Here is a 19,393-nt window from a genome sequence, read left to right on the forward strand (position 1 = left end):
AAACACGTCAACCCAGAAATATCAAAACCTTGTTTTATTTTAAGGCGGCGAGATAAATGAAATCAGAGCACAGCTCCAACACTATCACAGCTGGATGTCTGTTTCTATGGCAACTGCAGAGCCTCCAAAACCATCATGAGGTTGCCGATATGAAAATGTGGCTTTAGGGGAGGAAAAAAAAATTAAATGACAGAATAATATTTCAGTGTCTGAGTCACATATTTCAAGGCTGAATAACCAAACAAGGCACACAACCACATCTGTGTTTAAAGTTCTCTGAAATCAAGAGCTGTGTAGTTGGTTTTTCACTCGTCTTTGGCACCAAGAAATGAGTTCAGGTCAGTGGCTCCCAGTAAAGCCAGGGGATGGTTTTTGAAACACATGTAGAGTAGTTGGTATTAAAAACAACTTACAAATAACAATTATTTACATACTAACACAACACTTCTTAAATAATGTTTTCACGATTTGCCTCCCACAGCTATCTTCTGTTATTTTGAAGACACCGATCCTTAAACAGAGCTGGAGATTGATACAGTCTCAGCTGCTAATGGTGCCGTGTTTTGCACTTTTATCACTAATTTATAAAAAGCACATAAAGGTGGAACGCTCTCTTTTACAAGCTAAAGTCAGATTGAGGGGAAATGTGCAAGTCTGTTTTACAGCATGAACTGAGAAGAAGAGTCTGCTGTAAACGGTCTGCCGACATGACTTTCAGGTCTTCACTTAATAACGATAAAATAGGTTTTTTAACGTGCTGTACTGTATGCAACACATAGCACCATTAACAAGCTTTAACTTCGGCTCCTGTGATGGTGCCAAACCACACCATGTAACAGAATCCCACAACATTTCATCACCTCTTCAATAAAAGTTGTGTGAACGAGGCGTTACTGAGATGCTGACCAGCAGCATCCATGAATCAGATCAGTCGACAGCTCTGCAGTCACAGCTTAGTCTCACTGTACAATGCTGGAAAAGTGACAGTTGGATCTAAGAAGTTGAGACACTCCTGTGTTTCTCCACTTTTATCAGTGCTGATACAGACACAGCAAAAGGCTGCTGATCTGTGTAACCAGTCTTTTCTTCTTTGCTGGTTATAAATGCAGGTTTGAAGGTTGTTTTTTTTTTAAATATGGTACGACATTAAAAAGCTGAAAGTCAGATGGCCATGGGGTCTCTCCTGGCGAAGGTGCAGTCCCACACGATGCCGTCTCCGCAGGGAAGATGGCTGGAGGGTAAGAGGACCCGTGTGAGCCAGTGACTGAGGAACAGAAGAACAGATGGGATGAAATGTGACTGAAAACAATGAAGGATGACAAAGCTGTGATCTTTTAAAGGGGACACAACTGATCATTTCAAAAATCATACATACAACAGTGGTAATTTGTGTCCCTGCTTTTCAGTAAGCACAACACTGAAAGAAACCTGGCAGCTGGCTTTGCATGAAAACCATCAAATGTGTCAATTTAATATAAAAATATTTTCCTATTCTTTTCCTTTATGCAGTTAGAAAAACAGGTGGAATAATAGTTTGTATTGAGCACATGATCCCAGCTATGACTAATAAGAACCTCTCTCTAGATGGAATACTTGCACATATTCATCAAAAGCTGAAGCAGTGACGGAGCTCACCTCCTCTTCTGCACACCAAACAGTAGCTTCAAGTTGTTCATTTTACCGCGATGATATGGATTTCGGAACACCTGATTAGGAAAAGAAGAAAACAGGATTTTCAGAGACCCTCGATGAGTTTGAATTTTGTTCCTATGCAGGATTCATGTCTGGTGAACTTTAACTGGTTTGTCCAATAAAAGACTAAACTTTTGCTCATATATAGCAACTGACTCTGCACAGGAGTGCATGTACCTTTCCTTTCTCCTTTAATCTTCTGGCTTCTTTGCGGTTGATGTGCCGCTCTATGCTGGTTTCTCCTCTGCTGATAAGCATGGCGTGCCACAGGGTGAGTCCACCCAGAGCGACTGCCACAGAGCTGCAGGGAAGAGGGAGAAGGGGCATATTACAATTTGCACTATACAAGTGGCATTATGGACTTTTTGAAAAGGTAAAGTGTCTCACACCTGGTCAGCACCCAGAGGAAGATGATGCTCTTATGAGCAGTGGTTTCTCTAAAACTGTAGTCCGGAGGAGGGGTCTGATAGTAGGTCTGAGGTGGACAGGAAGGACAGTTAGTAGTGTCCAAAGTTTGTATTTTGTGCTGAACTGCTCCTTTAACGTTACTATCCAAGCCTACAGTTTTGTTTACCAGCTGCCACAGTCTTTAATCAGAGTAATTTTGCAAATCATGCTTTACTGACAGATGCAAATTATTTCCTCATAGCTCCTCACCCAAACTGTGCAGAGGGGTAGTGTTAATAATACCTAGAAAAACCTGCTTAAAGGAATATGTCGTGTCAGAATGGATCTCAGTTGAACTGGAACAATGAGATGCAGCTGCTATGACGAAAACGCCACCCAAACATATAGATGGTTGAATCTTTCCTTATCGAGCCTTACCTCTACAGCGTCGTAGGCATCCAGAAACAAGTTCCTGCTGCTGATGCTGCAGTAGATACAGCCCATGGTCATGTAGACGCAGAAGGAGAAGAAGTAGCGATGGTTGAAATGTCCCACGCAGTTATTCAACCAGGCTGGAAAGAGCTCAGTTCAATACGTGTAACAAGCGGGAACACCAGGAGACACCAAAACAAAAAGTGAACAGAATAAAAGTCATTTTCATGAGTTTTTCCTCGCTCAAAGGATACGACAGTGGTGGTCCATCTTCAAAACACACCTGCAATATAGCAAACATTTTAATATGATAAAAGAAAACAAACATATAAAACACGCCAACTCTCCACATTGGAACTACGTGAAGAACTTACACGTTGCAGATGCTGCAGTGGTGTGTCCTCGGTGGTTTGGGAGTGATGCATTTCTTACAGATGGACACAGAAGGGAAGGGACTTTTGTCCTAAAATAGAAAAAAAAATGCAGCTTGACAAAAGCTCTTCTGTCATCTTCAGAAAATACCACAGCCTGTACATAAAAGATGGAATGATGGACCGCTGGGTCTGAGAAGTGACACATAAACCTGCATTCTTTCTAACGACCATCAGGGGCAGTTCCTCTGCTTTTAAAAAGTCCAATTGTATAAGTGTTTATAAAAAAAACACTTTACCTACTTCTCACTTGATTTATGACCTTAGTAAATTATTTCACAGGTTTGATGTCTTTTGTTACAATGTTATGTTTTGTGAAAAGGTTTTTGCCTTTTCTGATTTCTACATTTTTTGACTATTTGAATATTTCAGATGAAACAAATTTTAATATTAGACAAAGGTAACCTGAGTAAATACAAAACGCTGTATTTAAAGTCAAGATTTCATTCATTAAGGAAAAAAAAAAAAGGTCACTCCAAGAGTGCAGCAACGGCTCATCCAGGAGGTCACAAAAGAATCAGAACAACATCTAAAGCAGACTTCAACTTGTCTCGGTTAACCCTTTAAGACCTACCATAGAACCAAGTCCGCCAGAGCTTATATTATATTTTTACATGTTGTGGAGCCATTTTTGGGAGCGTTTCAAGTTGCTATACATCAATACAACCATTATAGCCCAAATTTTAATAATATGTCTGCATTAAGTGCATAGTAATTACATAAATTACAAAAAAGTGCAATAAACTACAAAAAAAATTGAAAATCGTTTTGGTTTTTTTAACATATATTTCTAGTTAGAGAAACTTAAGAGGTTTATCCCTCAAAACTGTAAATACAAAAAAGTTGCACAAAATAGTTTCCCACCACAGGAAATTTATTTTGAGTGTCTTCATAGTTTTATTTTTGAAATACACCAATTTTTATTTACTACAGGAAAAACGAAAATAAATATTATAATGCAAATTTGCAAAAAAACAGCATATGCATCAAAATAAACTATTTCCAGCAGTGCAATATGACTTCTAAGCATCCCAGAAACGACACAGAAAGTCATAAAGTCAAACATAACTTTTAAAACACCAGTATAGGCTGATGGGGCCCTGAAGGTGAAAAACTACATTTCCGAGAAAATGACGTCACTTCCGGTTTCGGGCAGGTAATGGCGGACGTGCGATAGTTTGCGCTGATGATCTATTCTAACATAGGAAGTGTTACGAACAGCTGATCGGATCGGTAAAGCGTGTTTCTGGAATATTGTGTTTTTATTGCTGCAAGTGGTTTTTATGCCATTTTTGCAAAGCTATATGTGGAAGGAAACTGTGACCTAGGACAAGCTGATGGCATAAGATGTAAGTACAACTCCTCTGGTTTCATGTGCAAAAAAAATTATTGCGCGAGCTTACCTGGTTGCAGTTCTACCGGGATTTAAAAATAGCTACGCAAAACAGAGCGTGCCCGCTCTGACCAGCTTTAAAGGGTTAAAGTCAGACTTCATGATACAACAATAAGAAAGAGATTGGGCAAAAATGGCCTCCACGGGAGAGATCCAAGGAGAAAACCACTGCTGATCAAAAAGAACACAAAGGCCAGTCTCATATTTGCCAAAAAACATCTTAATGATCCCCAAGTCTTTTGGGCAAATACTCTGATGAGACAAAAGGTTACATCTGACGTAAAACTAACACAGAATTTCTAACCATCAGTTAATGGCCTGAAGCTCAAGAACACATGGGTATGCAGCAGAACAATGGTAAACACACCAGCAAGTCAACCTTCGAAAGGCTCAAAAAGACAAACTGAAGGTTTTGGAGCGGCCAAGTTAAAGTTTGGACTTCAATCCAATCGAGACGCTTTAGCATGACCTTAGCATGACCTTAAACCGACCGTTCGTGCTCAAAACCTGTCCAGTGTGACTGAATCAAAAGAATTCCTCCACAGCCATTAGAAAGCCACATAGCCAATTATCACAAATGCTTGACTGCAATTCTTGCTACAAAGGGCGGCACAACCAGTTATTAGGTTTACGAGGCAACTACCTTTCCACACAGGGGCAGGTAAGTTTGGATAACTTCTGCCTAATTAAATAAAATCATTAAAAAAAAAATCATTTTCTTGGGTTATGTAACATATAAACATGTAAGTGTGACAAATATGCAAAAAAAAAAAACCTAAGAAATCAGAAATACTTTTGTATGTAGATTTTTACTTTATGATTTTATGATTTGTTAATATTCAAAAAGTAATTCAATTACAGTCTTTGAAATATAATCACCCTATCTCAAAAAATACCTACAAACCAACGCATAAACCAAAAAAGAAAAGTTTTAAATGTTAAAAAGTATTCACATTTGTACTTAAAAAAATGTAAAAATCAATGATGGCAGCAGAATAAGTCACTATGTCAGCCTCTGAGGAGTGTGACTCCTACCTTTGGTGGGTGTCCTGGAGAGGTGGTGGTCGCTTTGTAATAATGGAACACCACCATAATGAGAAGCCAGTGGCCACAACAGAGGTGCCACACAATCCAGTGTGCAGGGTAAGTGCTGACGATCATGGGAAGGACAAACAGGTAGACAATGACCACAACTGAGGATGTCAGCAAGACGACAAGACAGACAAACACCTGGGAGGGTAAGAGAAGGAAAAATGATTAAGGAAAGCAGCAGCAGGCGTGGGAATCAAGAGAGGAGGGAAGTGAGCTTACCACTCCAAACCAGTGGGTCACATTGTCCACAATCCAATAAACGGGTTCAAAAGCACAGTCCAGCAGAGTGTCTGAGTTGGTGAGGCTGTTGAAGTACAGCGACTTGAGCAGGAGCTTGCTGTAACGCCACACCTCTGACAACCTGCCGCCGATCCCCGCTTTGGTACCCCCGCCTTGGCCCCCCCTCTGCGTGCGGCACAGCCAGCACCAGCGCAGCGCCAGTCGCATGGCTCGGGAGAGCTGCCACCTCCAGCTGCTGCTCACACGCATGCCACCACCGCCACTGCCTCCTCTCCTACACACTCTGCCTTCTAAACACACGCAGACACACAGACACACAGACCAGCAGTTAGAAACACAGGCCGCATAAAACAGCAGCTCCTCGTAACGCAGCCTGACAGATGCGGAGCTTTCCATCGTCACCGAGTGCTTGTTGAGAGCTCCCAGTGTATCTGAGAAGGCAGGCAACAGGAAGACTAGTGAGCTTTATAGAGGACAAGGGATCCCTTTCCCAGAAAGTGTTCCCTTTCCCTAGAAAACACTGAAGTTACTCAAGTACAGTAACAGCATCTCCTGTGTGACATATGCCCATCAAAGCACACAAGGACAAGGGCTATCAGGTAAGGAGTTACGCCCATCAGCCCCTACAAATAAACTTCTCCTCTTAATAATTGAAGGCAAATCTTCATCTGCAGGCCAAAAACCTATTAGGGACTCTCAGGGGAGATGCAGATTGGTAACCTTATAAGAGGGAAACGCAAACGGACGTCTTAAGGAAAATAAAGTGGCCACCTGATCCTGGAGCATCGGGTCATGAAAGTGAGTATTGGTTACACAGATAAGACTTGTTCAGGTTCTCCAAAACAGGATGGCATTAATAATGAGAGCGCATCTCTCATTATTTACATTTAAAAGAAGATGAAAATAAGACGGGACATCCAGCAACAGGTGACATGTACAGATCTGTCAAGTTTAACATAATCGCATAAGTCAGGGACTACATGTAACATACAGAAACATTAGACAAATTCTTGTTGAGAGGGCCTTTACTTCCTTTACTTCAGCAATAAAGAGAGCGAACACGATTTCTGGTTGTGTGACAAGTTGAACGAGTCTCACCACTGCACAGGAAGGCTGGTGGGCGTCTGAAGGGTGTTTGAAGGGCATAATATTAACGTGCATGGTTGTATCTGACAGACAGAAGGAGATCGTGCCACACAGATGGGGGATTCATGGGAGAAGAAGCAGTCTCTATGGCAACCTGCTGCCCTAAATCTGGACTTAGATAGAATAAGGTCACTACCTCACAGTCTCACTATAATAAGCTTTACTTTGTCCTCTTCCTCTGCACTGTCTTCTGTGAGTCAGAGAGGAGGAGGGGGGATTGTCTGATATTTTTCACTTGTAGTCAGCAGCTTGCTTTTTCATGTTTTTGGATTCTGGATATTGGAAATGTTCAAAGAATATCATTCACTATTTCTGAAACTGATTAATTAAACACAGACACGGAGATAATCTTAAGTATAGCCCTGTCTTCAGTCCCTTTGATAGCAGCTTTAGTGACTGTGATGTGGTTTGCGCATTATTGATCATGCTGCTGGATGAAAGGTTTTTATTTCACTTCTTCAGCTTCAAGTTATAAAACTAATGGAGACTGTGAATCAGAGTCTGACTCTTTGCCACCTTCAGCTTGACATGAAGTGAGATCACAAGAACACTTTCGTGCTATCATATTATAAAAATCATCAAACCGGCGTCTACACTGCGCTGCTGGATGAATGGAAACTGATGGATGTTTCACAGGAAGGTCCGGCTGAGTCAAATGAACACAAGAGGTCTCCACTTGGTCATCACTTTGACATGTAAGCCATACATTGTGCTCAGACCCCACCACAGTTCAAAGTTTATCAAATCACAGTTCTGCTATTGGTTTTAATGTTATTATATTTTTAAAAAACAACAACAACAACAACAACAAAACATGTTTCTCACAGTGACTGGTTATGACTGATGAAGTCTACATATAAAAGACAAAACAGTATTACTAATGGCCACAGGACTACAACCAGTTTGACTCGTGTCCATTATATCCAAACAGTCAGACATGTCACACTTTAACGCTAGCTGGCTAGCTGCTAGCTAACTGTAGCCGCTTCCAAACGCCAGCCTTTACGTGTTTGTTTTAATAGAAACTATTTGCCGCCCCGAGCCAAACTTAACATCGCTAGACTGTACCTGGTCAGGAGAACTGGGCAGACAGACCTGCAGCACCACGGTCAGGTCATGGTTCGGCTGAACTGGAACCTGCAGCTACTCCCCTAACTGCAGCAATCAGACTGTAAGCGGCGAGACTCACGAAGAAGATCGTGTATTGACGAGATGAGTTGCTTGACAGCAGCAAAGCTGGCAGCTTGTTCTGTTCTGGCTTCTAGACTGGAGTGCTAGCGAAATATCTGGAAAATATTTGTAAGGAAAAGTGTGCCAGGAGTTGACAGCAACAGTCAGGATTATGGTAAAATCAGTAGCGTTAAACATAAAAAGTCGCTACCCGGTATATTGTTCCAAAGTGGCGCCTCCTGTCTATTTGTTCTCTTCTGTGGCGAAAGTGCGTCGAAAGCTCGCAATATATCCTGGGAAATGAAGTTGTATTTTGCGATAGTTCATTAAAATGCCTCTTAAATCACGCTGTCTTCGTAAAAAATTATAAATGAAACTTAAATACATATTCACAGCGGTATCCATTAAGTGTGGCGGCGATAGATATTTAACTAACCCCTCGACTGTGGAAAAAAACACCCAAATTAAATTAACTTCCGAGCTGAGGCCTGAGGTGTCATATGATGCAGAAAAATGGCTGCAGTGCAGTGGTAAGATGTTGTCTTCTTATTTTACAAACGGTTTATTAACAACTTAAATCTTTAGTATTTAAACACTGAGCCACGCCTGAGCACACGCGTGTAGCGTAGATACGATTGTCGTGCGTTTAATGTTCAGTTAGCGTCGTAAACTAAATGTCAACTTTTTTCAGGCTTGCAACATAACATTAAAGACGAAGAAGCTTTTTATGGTATTATTATGACTGTGACTTTGAATCAGACGCCTTCTTCGGTTACGGTGTAGATTTGGTTTATAACGACATTTTTCCCTCCTCGTCTTTTCTGACGATTTTTCACTAGTTCTGCATTTGCCTTGGGTCATTGTCACTGCTGGCCGCAGATACCTGGACCCTACAGAGATTGTACAGGTAGTCAAACTCCTCCAAGATGGCATATTAATACGTGCCACTGCCACAAGTTTTTGTATGTCTTCTAGCACAGTCTCAAGAGCATGGAGGGGATTTCAGGACACAGGATCGGAGAAGGTCCTTAACCAATCAGCAGGATCACTATCTGCTCTTTTGTGAGGAGCAGGATGAGAACTGTCAGAGCTCCAGCAGGACCCTGGTGTCAATGTCTCTGACCAAACAATCAGAAACAAACTGCATGAAGCTGGCTTGATTGTCCAGCATGGTCTAGTGGGCCCTGTACTCACTGCACTGCACAGCACTGTGGCATTTACACTGGCATTTCCCATTGAGTACCAGACCTGGCAGGTCCACTGGCACCCTGTTCTTTTCACAGATGAGAGCAGGTTCACCCTGAGCACATGTGACAGGCATGAAAGAGTCTGTAGAAGTTATCGAGAACATGATGCTGCCTGTAATGTTGTTCACTGTGAGTGGTATGGTGGGTGGTGGCTCAGTAATGCTTTTGGGAGACATATACATGGATGGACGTGCACTCTAACTCTACAGGCAGTGACACCCTGACTGCCATCAGGTATCAAGATGAAACCTTTGAGCCCTACATTGGTGCAGTGGGTCCCAGATTTCTCCTGGTGCACAACAATGCCCAGCCTCATGTGTTGAGAGTATGCAGGCAGTTCCTTGAGGATGATACCGATGTCTGGCTTCCACACTTGCCTGACTTAAATTTAGTAGAACACCTCTTGGACTTTGTTTTGGTCCAACTGCCTCTGTCAGGTTGCACCTCAGACTGTCCAGGAGCTCAGTGATGCCCTGGTCCAGATCTCGGAGGAGATCCCCCTGGACACTATCCATCATCTCATCAGGAGCATTCCCCAACATTGTTCGACATACCTACAAGCATGTGGGGGCTATACAAACTACTGAGTACAGTTTTGAGTTAGTGCAATCAAATTTTGTGTGTTTTGAAGCTTTTAGCCATCTGTAGGTTGATAACGTACCATCCTTTCACTCCTTACCCATTACACAGTCCTTATCAGTGTAGATATCCAACATATTTCTCAGAAATGTAGCAGCCATTCACTTTCCTGTACGTTTATTTCTCCAGATTCTTTTAGACTTTTAATTATGAACCACAGACGATGAAATCAGACATTTCTTTGTAATTTCACACATTCTATGCCTTTCTTTCACAGAGTTGTGCCATAATTAGTTTAGCTTTGTTTGTGTGACTGGGTCATGTTCGTCAGTGCTTTATCAACGATAGCAGGACCAAAAAGCTGTCTTATCTCTTTTGCAACCAGGCGTTCGCATGGCCGCAACTATGACACAGAGCTGCAGAGGTGTCGTCTTGAGGCCGCTCTTGTCGATTTTGGAGACTACCACCCACTCAAACCCATCATGGTATCAGTGTTGAGCTGCATCTCTATTCGCTTTAATTCACTGAAAACATGCAGAAACATTGTTGTGGTTTTTTTAATGGGCCTGTGACAGGTTTGACCCTCTCTCAATCCATCCAGGTGACCGATACAAAGACCCGCCGTGGGACCCGCAAAGGCAGCACCTCTTCCTCTTCATCCTCCTCTTCCTCAGCACCACCAGACCCTCTGAGCTCCATGCTGGACGGGACCGACCCCCTGTCCATGTTTGCCGCGGCCTCGGCCAGCGAGACGCCACCCATGTCCCACAGCAGCTCCACAGGAGTCAGTGACTTGGACAAATGTAAATCCTGAAGCATGTGCTCATTTGAAAGTGACACTAAATAAAGATGTGCTTTCAGGACCTGGGGAGGAGGAAGAGAGAGAAGGAAGAAGAGGCAGTGGGACCAGATTTTGAACCTTGGTCACTGAAGCGAGGGGAAATCCTGGCCAGGTTCACCACCACCGAAAAACTCTCCATAGTGAGTCCTCTATCGTAGCAGCAAGGCTGTTGTTATGCTTACCTCTTACCCAAGGGCCTGCTGTCTCATAATTTAATGCTGCTTGAAAACATAGTGGAAATGAACCTGATGGCTTCACCAATTAACAAAATATTCAAGAGAGTTTAGCACTTTTTTGATGTTCTAAAATTTAATTATAATTTGTTTTTTCTCCATAGAATCTGTTCATAGGCTCTGACAGAGGTAAGAGCAACCTGTTTCTATCACATATAATGATTTCAGAAAATTTCTGAATGCTTTCAATGTCTATAGTTATCTGTCGTATCGATAAATCCTGTGACAGCATCAGAATATATTCATTTTACTACCTAAATCCTTTCAAATTGCTTTTTTCTGTCTATCATAACCATAAATGGCAGCAAAAACAAAATGGGCAAACAAAAAGAATGTCAGCATCACTTATTAAGTTGTTATTTGGTCTTTAACTTCACAACTTATACATCACTTCCTGTTTTCACTAGGAAAAGCCACCAGTCAAGGATCGGCTGTTTCAGAGAAGGTTCGCACTCGTCTGGAGGAGCTGGATGATCTAGAGGAGGTAGGCGTCCCACTGTTGGCTGGCCTTGCATTATTCTTTCAAGAAATACGATGGGGGATGTTATTGGATCTTCTTGCCTGTGTGTGTGTGCAGGGCTCCCAGAGAGAGCTGCTGAACCTCTCGCAACAGGATTACGCCAACCGCATCGAGGAGCTGAACCAGTCCCTAAAGGAGGCCTGGTCCTCTGACCAGAAGGTCAAAGCCCTGAAGATTGTCATCCAGGTAATGTTTATTTAATTGGTGCTCATTTTAACTGGTGTCGCCTTAATAAATATCACCCCTGATCTGTGATCTGTGCTGCAGTGCTCCAAGCTTCTGTCCGACAATTCGGTGATCCAGTTCTACCCCAGCAAATTTGTTCTCATCACTGATATCCTTGACACATTTGGTCAGTAAAGATTTTTTTCCACAGTTGAACCTGAACAATGTGCAAGTTTTGTGACTCGGGTCCTTGTTGTTTGCAGGCCGGCTGGTGTACGACAGGATCTGGACCATGTGTTCAGACCCACGGCCTTTACCAGGTAAAGTGGAAATGCTGACAATCAACTTAAAGCTTTAAATTCTTCAGAGCATTTAGACGATCCTTGCACCTTCTGAAGTCATGTTGGATTGATTTAGTTTTTGTTAATTCACATTTGACTTTTGTTTGCCACCTCAGATAATTTCACAGTTGAAGATGTGAATGACACCGCAAAGGAGACGTGCCTCAACTGGTTCTACAAGATCGCCTCCATCAGAGAGCTCCTTCCCAGACTGTATCCTTCAACACCCTCACTCAGGATTTCTGTTCATAGTCTGCTTTTGGCTGGAGTTTCATTCACTCGCAGACCTGGTTTTAAAATCAAGTTCAATTCAGTTTTATTTACATAGCACCAAATCTCAACAACAGTCACCTCACCTCTCTTTTAGCAGGAAGTAACCTCCAGCAGAACCAGACTCAGGGAGGAGCACCCATCTGCTGTGGGTGCTCCGGTTAGAGGTGTGGGGAGGGAGACAGGCCAAAAACACAAACTTTGAAAGAGAACCAGATATTAATAATAACGATTAAATGCAAAGTGGCTCAGCTATGTATGTTTGTAAGTAATTTGTATGTAAATTTGGTTCTTTAACCTCGTGATACAGCTATGTTGAAGCTGCCATTCTCAAGTGCAACCGGTTCCTCAACAAATCGTGAGTCCTCACAGTTTATCAGCTGGTTTCCACAAGGATTTTTCTTTAGAAAACGTAAAGATTTAGCAATAATATTTGGAAAATGTCATTTTAATAGCTGTGATGCATCAACCATGTTTGTAAACTGGAATAAAATCGTTTGACATAAAGAAAACACCATCTGTCCTGCCACTGTCCGCAGCGGCATTCAGGAGACCCTTCCTCGGTTGAGTGCCATGGTCAGAGGGATTGGAGACCCTCTGGTGGCTGCATATGCCAGAGCTTACCTCTGCAGGGTGAGATGGACTCTGCTCGTCTTTCCTTAATTTCCCTACCTTGCTGATTGTGTTTCTGGGGTGTCCTATTTAGGCTGTTGTTGCTACATCTGCAACCCACTGTGACCCCAGCTTCTCTCCTTCATGTTATGACTTATTTCTGTCTCCTGTCGTTTGTCGTTGATGCCTCTTTTTTCTGAGTGAGCATATTGCAACTCCTCCTGTCCAGATCAGTTGCCATAAAAAAATGCTGCAAATGCATGAACATTGCTATTTTTGACTTGCGCTGTTTACCAGCTTTGTAGGTTTTGTTTGTTTGACACCTATATCCTTCTTTCCAGGTGGGCATGGAGGTGGCCCCCCACCTGAAAGACAGCCTGAACCGCAACTTCTTCGACCTGCTCGGCACTTTTCGACAGATCAGCAGCGAGAACGTCCGGGCCCAGCTGGTGCTGCAGAGGGTGGAGATGCCCGAGTACCTGACACTCTACTCACCTGCCATCAGCTGGATCCTGCAGTGTATCGCGTACAGAGCTCCAGAGGTATTTACTTAGACTTTATTGAAAAAGTGGAGCTCGGTGAGAGCGTCGCAGGGGCACAACCTCAGTGATGTTTCTGCTTTTAATGCTGCTTGTGTTTCTGTTTCAGTCTCTGCTAACAGAGATGATGGAGAGATGCAAAAAACTGGGAAACAAGTGAGTGCTTTAAAATTATTAGTAGCTGTTTCTTGTCATGTGATTTACCTGGAAGTGTCACGATCCTTTTATTTCATAGAAATGACCGTTATTAGCATGGGTTTAGCTAAAGTTGTCACAGAATGTATGGCACAGCACTAATTCATCTTTGCTTTCCCACAGTGCTTTGCTTTTGAATTCAGTAATGAGGGCGTTCAGGCCAGAGTTTGTTGCAGCCAGAGCCACAGACTTCATCGGTATGATCAAAGACTGCGACGAGGCCGGCTTCCCAAAGGTCAGAGAATGTTTCATGTTCACTGCATCTTTTTTCTTACCTTGGTTAAAAACAAAGAAGTCATCTTCTGTTTATTGGATGTGGGGAAATAAGTACAAGATAAAAAATACTTGTGAAAAACAACTTGGCAGTAACACAATTTAAAATATCCCAGAGCAAAACAGCTTGGAAAGGGAAAACAATTACACCACAAAAATCATGTCAGAGCTCAGTGAATTAAAGTCTAAATATGGACACAATAAGGAGCTCAAAGCTAAAATGAATGCAGGTATTGTTGGTATGAGGTCAGTGGAAATGAAACTGATGTGCTCAGCTGTATGTGCAGGAAGTGATGCAGAAGGTCTACAGCCACAGTTACATGGCCTCTGCATCAGCTAATGGAGGAATCCAGACAGTGTGTTGATTCCAGCTGGATTCAAACAGCAACACTGATGACAAATTCTCTCCACTCCTTTCCCATGATGATGGCCAGATCTGAAACCTCTCTGTTTCCTCTACAGCTCCTCCAGGATTATAGTCAACACAATCAACTGGTGAAAATTCCTTACTGCCAATAATTTAATGGGAAGGTTTATAAAAGCTGAAGAAAAAGTAGTCATTACACCTTCACATAATTCACAACGAGTATGAAAAATCAATCTCATTGGGTAATAAAGTCATTAAAATATATAAAGGATAGAGGCAGATGTTCAGGTCATTGTCTAAATCTTTTTGGAATGAATTTTGTCTCCTTTTCAGCATCTGTTGTTTGGCTCTCTGGGTCGCAGCCTGGCGTCTGCCGATCCTCCAGAATCCGAGAGGCTGACGATCCTGAATGAAGCCTGGAAAGTCATCACCAAAGTCCGCAGTCCTCAGGTTCTGAACCGCTGACAGTAGTTTTCAAAAGGTCCCGTTATTCCTGCCAGAATGTTCCAGATTGTTACTGAAAATCTCATTTTGGTTTGCAGGACTACATCAACTGTGCTGAAATCTGGGTGGAGTTTACCTGCAGACACTTTACAGTGAGTAGAAAGCAGTCAAACACAAATTTTATTTATTTATGTTTTGGAAATGCACTACCTTTCTTAATCCTCTCTCTGCGTGACTGTCAGAAACGGGAGGTCAACACGATTTTGGCTGACATCATCAAACACATGACCCCTGACCGAGCATTCGAGGACGCCTACCCTCAGGTTGGTGCACGATGCTTCCCTGAATCTCTGCTACTCTCCATCCTCCTCTTTCCTTCTGCTCTGTACTAACTGTCTCGTGTCTGTTCTGCGTGTAGCTGCAGTCGGTGATCAGGAAGATCCTCACCTACTTCCACGACTTCTCTGTCCTCTTCTCCATGGTGAGCTTCTACAGCTTGAGCTGCAACGATGAAACTGTGATTCCAGTGCCATAAGTCGAGCTACATTTTCAGTTTTTGCTCTTTTCGGTTCTTCAGGAGCGATTCCTGCCGTTCCTGGACATGTTCCAGAAGGACAGCGTGAGGGTGGAGGTCTGCAAATCCATCATGGAGGTCTTCATCAAGTAAGAGTTCGTTAAAGTCATGAGATTATTGAGAGTTGTGGCAGAAACGTTGATGTTTCGTATTGATGTTCTACTCTGTTCTCTGGCCTTTAGACACCAGGTGGAGCTCACCAGAGACCCGGTGATCCTCAACGCCATGCTGCACATCTGCAAGACCATGCACGACTCTGTCAAGTAGGGTATTCGTTTGTGTGTGTTATACAGACGTATGCTACTTTCATATCTGTGACTTAAAGTCGTCGTTTCAGCTGTGTTCGTGCGGTAGCGCATTTATTTTTCTCTTTGTCTTGAAGTGCTCTTACTCTCGAAGACGAGAAAAGATCTTTGGCTCTGCTGATCATCGGCTTCATCCGCATGGTGAGATTATCACATCTATTATATTATGTCAACAACAATCACAACTGCTGTTTCGGCCTCTTGTATTGCATTGTTTTGATCTGCATCTGTTGTTTTTGTTTCAATTTTGGGGTTAAAATTTTTTTCTCTGCACTTCAGGTTTCCTTTGGTCGTGACTTTGAGCAGCAGTTGAGTTTCTGTGTGGAGGCTAGAGCCACCTTCTGTAACCTGGAGCCTGTCCTGGTGCAACTCATTCATGTAAGCCTGTGTTTGGCATTTCAGCATTAAGTGACAGAAGCCACAACGCCATCTCCTTCATGTAACCTTGTCGTTTACAGACGGTGAACCAGCTGGCCATGGAGACCAGGAGGGTGATGAGAGGGAATCACTCCCGCAAGACCGCTGCTTTCGTCAGAGTGAGTCCACACATGCAGTCTCTAATCATTTCACATCACCGTACGTTCCTCTTGGATGACTTTTTAGCAATGCCAAAGGAAAAGTCAAAAAACCACAGACTGTATATAAAAGACAGTCAACATTAGCATTTTGGCTAATGCTAATTTATCACCTAATGCTAGCAAGCTTTTTTTATAGGCCTGTCTTACAGAAATAACATTGCATGAAATTTTCCTCTCCCTCTCTCTTTTAGGCATGTGCCGCCTACAGTTTCATCACCATCCCGTCTCTCAGCAGCATCTTCAGTCGACTCAGCCTCTACCTGTTGTCCGGTCAGGTTGCTTTGGCCAATCAGTGTCTGTCCCAGGGTAAGTAGCTGTCTCATTCGAGATTTAAGTTTAAGATTTAGTTGATCAAAACTTGTGTCCCTAATGTTTTTACTGTATTGCGATCATTTCTGTTTCTCTTGTCCTTCCCACGCCTTTTCTGACTCGTTCTCCACCTTCCTTCTTCCAGCCGATGCTTTCCTAAAGGCAGCCGTAAGCATTCTTCCGGAGGTTCCTCGCTCCATCAGCGTGGAGGGAAAACTTCGCTCTTCTGAAAGCTTCCTCGTGGACTTTATCAACAGCTTCTTGGCAACGCTGCTGGTTATCCCGGTAAGGTTCATTACGGTTCAGAGGTGGGTTTACAGGAGACGGACCACACCTGTAATCGCCCATTTTTGTCTCAGTTCAGCTTGACAAATGTTTTGATTTTTGTTGTTGTTGTCTTTTAACAGGACCATCCAGAGCATGGGGTGCTCTACTTAGTCCGGGGTCTGCTCAACATGGTCCAGGATTATACCTGGGAAGACAACAGCGATGCAAAGGTGCGGGTTTACATCAGTGCTCTGCCCCTGCTGGCAGCCATGAGCCAGGAAACCTATCTGTACTCTATCCCCAAAGGTAACGGCACACACGTAAACACTGAATTTACATCAGAGAGCTCTAACAAAGACAGACTTTTACAGATTTTCTCCAGGCTAATTTCTGTAAGCCCTAAAAGTTAAGAGTTTCACGCGTTGAGCTTTTACTTGTGACGTTTCCTGTTCTTGTCACATGTACAGTTGAGGACAGTGCTGTTTTCAACAAGTCTCTCACACGTCTCCAGAGGGATTCCAGTCCATTCTTTTTTTTTAAGGACTCTCTCAAGCTCTTCTTTATCTCTCTATTGCCAAGAAAGCTATATTTTGAAATTGGAAATCCAAAAGATCACTACTCCCGAACCACTGGATCAGTCTTATTACAGAATACGTGACTTTAGAGAGAATAATGTATTACCACAGAAATAATATATCTTCATTTAATGACATCTGCTACATGCTTCTGACTTATCTCGGTTTGGATCCAAGCACATCTCCACAAACACACAAACTTACAACTTACTGTTGTGTATCGTAACTGATCGTCCTCAATCTTATTAAGATTTTTTATTAACATGGTTATTAGATATTAGATACATGTGTGTGTGTGTGTGTGTGTGTATAGATAGATAGATAGATATATAATTTATTTTATTTATATATAGAGATATATATAATTTATTTTATTTATATATAGAGATATATATAATTTATTTAATATTATGTATTAGCTAATGTATTACTATTACATATTACAATGTTTTAGATAGACATGTAAATACCCCACAAATAAAAAGCAGTAGTATGTAGTAGTAGTATAGTATAAACATACTAGTAGTATGTTTAGAAATGCTAAGGAAATGAAAAAATTAAAGTCCCTTGTTCTGCAAATTCCACAGGGGGGTAATAATTCTGTCTTCATCTGTAGTAAGACAGTGAGGAGTTTTCCCCGTTAATCTAATTATTCTGTTTCCTGGCTCAGTGGATTCTAATGACACGCTCTATGGCGGAGATCCCAAATTCCTATCAGAGATCAACAAGCTGTGTGAGACTCTGATTGGACAGATCCTCGACCACCTGAAGACACTCGGTCGTGATGAGGTGAGGATGCGGTGCTTAGATGTGTCTAAATTCAAAAACAAAAAGCAACTGCTTCCATGGCTGAAGGAATTATTTTAAAGAAAAATAATCTGGTTTTAGTGAAAATCCAGATTTCAAGCTTGCCAAAATCTGGATGCTGTGTAACCAAAGTTATGCTGCCTTCATGTACATGTGGGAATGAAAACCAAAAACTGGAAAACCACGCTGACATGCATTTCCCACTCTCTTGCAGCAGAGCACACGCCGCCAGGGCGCTCTGGCCTTCTCCCTGTTTGGTGTCCTGCTGGCTCACGGTGATCTGAGGAACAACAAGCTGAGCCAGCTGGCAGTCAACCTTTGGAACCTCAGCCACAAACATGGATGCTGCGAGACCCGCACCTCCGTGAGTTCATGTTTCAGAGCTCCGAGGCCCACTCTGTACACTTTAAATCTGCTGTATTTGTGAATGCAGCCTCACTGACTTCTCATCTTTGTCTGCTGCAGGTTCGGACTCTGGAGTTCATCAAACATCAGACTCAGCAGCCGGACATGACTCATCTGTCAGATATGGTCCAGAGGCTCACGCTGCAGTCTCGCACCTGAGCTCCACACTCAATGACGTGTTACACTGCTCAATTTAAATTTGTGTAAATAAAACCTAACAAAGGAATTTTATATGCCTGTTTTCTGTGTCTTGTGTAGACTTTTATATAGTCTGAGTACTTGAATCAGATCACCTTGACACCTTTAGTGTGTTGACTGTCCAAGACTGCAAGACGGTGGCCTCCAGCTGAGTGATTTATTCTGCAAATGACACAAACAGCCTCCCACCAAACTAAAATAGGCCTTGCTAGGGGATAAAGGACCCCACATACTTTTATCAGGAGCTGAACCACCACCTTTAAACCTCTGATAAGCTGCAGCCTCACAGCCCAAGTTAATGACACAAGTTTAAATGGTTTCACAGAGAAACTCCTCTGTCTCGCTGGTGCTAGCTGTTTTACCAGCTTATAATTTTTGTAGTTCCCAGTGCTTGCAAATAAATAACAAGGAAGCCGTTTCACATTCTCACACTCTTCTCAGTTGTAGTTTATTTTCTTATTTAGTGACAGCTGAAAAGTCAAACACTTCGCTTTAGCTCTCAAAGGACAAAATGATCAGAAACAGCAGCAAACAGTCGTGATGACGCTCACCGACACACACTGCAGGCCTTTGGTCACACACTTCTTCCTGGTAACAACAGGACACATCTGACTAAACTGACTTTCAGGTTAAGAAAACAAAATTATTTTTTTCCCTTTGCTTACAAAACTCAAAGGATGCTGTGAAAAATTAACACTGAATAAAAATGTAACTGACAACACGGTAACACGTGCTTGGATGTACTCGCCTGAAAGTCATTTTGGCC

At 42.5% G+C, this 19,393-nt stretch overlaps 2 protein-coding genes across 3 annotated transcripts; one reads left to right on the top strand and one right to left on the bottom strand.

Moving 5' to 3' along the window:
* Positions 1 to 19: 19 nt before the first annotated feature.
* On the bottom strand, positions 20 to 8,021 carry zdhhc16b (zDHHC palmitoyltransferase 16b). The gene is made up of 10 exons (XM_026177163.2): positions 7,882 to 8,021; positions 5,647 to 5,957; positions 5,371 to 5,565; positions 2,886 to 2,974; positions 2,766 to 2,794; positions 2,518 to 2,651; positions 2,082 to 2,167; positions 1,870 to 1,993; positions 1,636 to 1,706; positions 20 to 1,264 (listed from the first exon to the last, which is right to left on the bottom strand). The coding sequence occupies exons 2-10, from the start codon at positions 5,914 to 5,916 to the stop codon at positions 1,162 to 1,164; spliced, it is 1,101 nt and encodes a 366-aa protein (XP_026032948.2). The 5' UTR covers positions 5,917 to 5,957; positions 7,882 to 8,021; the 3' UTR covers positions 20 to 1,161.
* Positions 7,766 to 18,655, top strand: vps35l (VPS35 endosomal protein sorting factor like). Of its 2 annotated transcripts, none has more exons than XM_026177159.2 (30): positions 7,766 to 8,513; positions 10,195 to 10,294; positions 10,411 to 10,593; positions 10,671 to 10,790; positions 10,988 to 11,012; positions 11,291 to 11,367; positions 11,461 to 11,589; positions 11,671 to 11,755; positions 11,832 to 11,888; positions 12,026 to 12,122; positions 12,490 to 12,537; positions 12,719 to 12,812; positions 13,133 to 13,333; positions 13,440 to 13,486; positions 13,649 to 13,760; positions 14,499 to 14,615; positions 14,708 to 14,761; positions 14,852 to 14,932; positions 15,028 to 15,090; positions 15,187 to 15,272; positions 15,366 to 15,446; positions 15,566 to 15,629; positions 15,768 to 15,866; positions 15,947 to 16,024; positions 16,258 to 16,372; positions 16,521 to 16,660; positions 16,783 to 16,948; positions 17,888 to 18,006; positions 18,239 to 18,388; positions 18,490 to 18,655. In XM_026177159.2, exons 1-30 carry the CDS (start codon positions 8,497 to 8,499, stop codon positions 18,586 to 18,588), a joined length of 2,904 nt encoding a protein of 967 aa, XP_026032944.1. In that variant the 5' UTR covers positions 7,766 to 8,496; the 3' UTR covers positions 18,589 to 18,655. The 2 variants fall into 2 exon arrangements, with proteins under 2 accessions (XP_026032944.1, XP_026032945.1); XM_026177160.2 differs by having other exon boundaries at positions 18,242 to 18,388.
* Positions 18,656 to 19,393: the final 738 nt, after the last annotated feature.

Source organism: Astatotilapia calliptera, chromosome 8 (genome assembly GCF_964374335.1).
Source record: "Astatotilapia calliptera chromosome 8, fAstCal68.1, whole genome shotgun sequence".
Taxonomy (NCBI): Eukaryota; Metazoa; Chordata; class Actinopteri; order Cichliformes; family Cichlidae; genus Astatotilapia; species Astatotilapia calliptera.

Coding starts and splice junctions, on each gene's coding strand:
- zdhhc16b (XM_026177163.2), bottom strand. CDS start 5,916: ATGCGTGTGAGCAGCAGCTGGAGGTGGCAGCTCTCCCGAGCCATGCGA. Junction 5,566..5,646: donor TGACCCACTGGTTTGGAGTG/GTAAGCTCACTT, acceptor TTACCCTCCCAG/GTGTTTGTCTGTCTTGTCGT. Junction 2,795..2,885: donor CACTGCAGCATCTGCAACGT/GTAAGTTCTTCA, acceptor GCTATATTGCAG/GTGTGTTTTGAAGATGGACC.
- vps35l (XM_026177159.2), top strand. Junction 15,867..15,946: donor TCCTGGTGCAACTCATTCAT/GTAAGCCTGTGT, acceptor TGTCGTTTACAG/ACGGTGAACCAGCTGGCCAT. Junction 18,007..18,238: donor AGACACTCGGTCGTGATGAG/GTGAGGATGCGG, acceptor ACTCTCTTGCAG/CAGAGCACACGCCGCCAGGG.